The sequence below is a fragment of the Alligator sinensis genome, unplaced genomic scaffold (genome assembly GCF_000455745.1).
Source record: "Alligator sinensis unplaced genomic scaffold, ASM45574v1 scaffold203_1, whole genome shotgun sequence".
NCBI classification, from domain to species: domain Eukaryota; kingdom Metazoa; phylum Chordata; order Crocodylia; family Alligatoridae; genus Alligator; species Alligator sinensis.
Window position 1 is genome coordinate 1338549 of NW_005841949.1, and position 491 is coordinate 1339039.

General features: G+C 49.7%; 1 protein-coding gene across 10 annotated transcripts in view; it reads right to left on the bottom strand.

Moving 5' to 3' along the window:
- Positions 1-491, bottom strand: part of MTSS1L (MTSS1L, I-BAR domain containing) — a 107100-nt gene that overhangs the window by 23891 nt on the left and 82718 nt on the right. For all 10 annotated transcript variants that reach the window (XM_025199781.1, XM_025199780.1, XM_025199779.1 and 7 more), the window contains one exon: positions 18-175. In XM_025199781.1, coding sequence (XP_025055566.1) covers positions 18-175 — 158 coding nt within the window. The remainder of the gene's footprint in view (positions 1-17; positions 176-491) is intronic.

The window sequence follows — 491 nt, forward strand, 5'->3', positions numbered from 1 at the left end:
GGCTGGGAGGCACTTACCACGACCGGCTGCAGGAAGGTGATGAAGGTGCAGAAGCGGCCCCGCTCCTCAATGAGGGCCTTGCGCACAGCCTGTTTCTCGGTCTCTTCCAGAAGGAGGTACATGTCATTGACATCTTGGAGGGCATTGTCCAGCTGGGGCTGCAGGTCCCCCTTCCCTGCAAGGGAGATAAGGATAAGGAGATATTGTCCCCTTTCATTCCTAATTCCAGAGTCTTCTTCTATAGAACCCAAAGCCTTCAAGTGAGTTTCCCTTAATAAAGCCTGCTTGTTTTCCATACACTGCTGTCTACATGCCTGTGAGGATGACCACCAACCACAGGACAGTGAATGAGGACATGGGGGTATCAGCCAAACACCACAACATTTTACATTAGCAGCCTCAGACAATGAGTCTTATTAGGGTCATGGCTACTGTATTTATAAACAGAAAGAAGTAGAAGGGGGTAGGCCACATACCCTGTGAACTCAGAA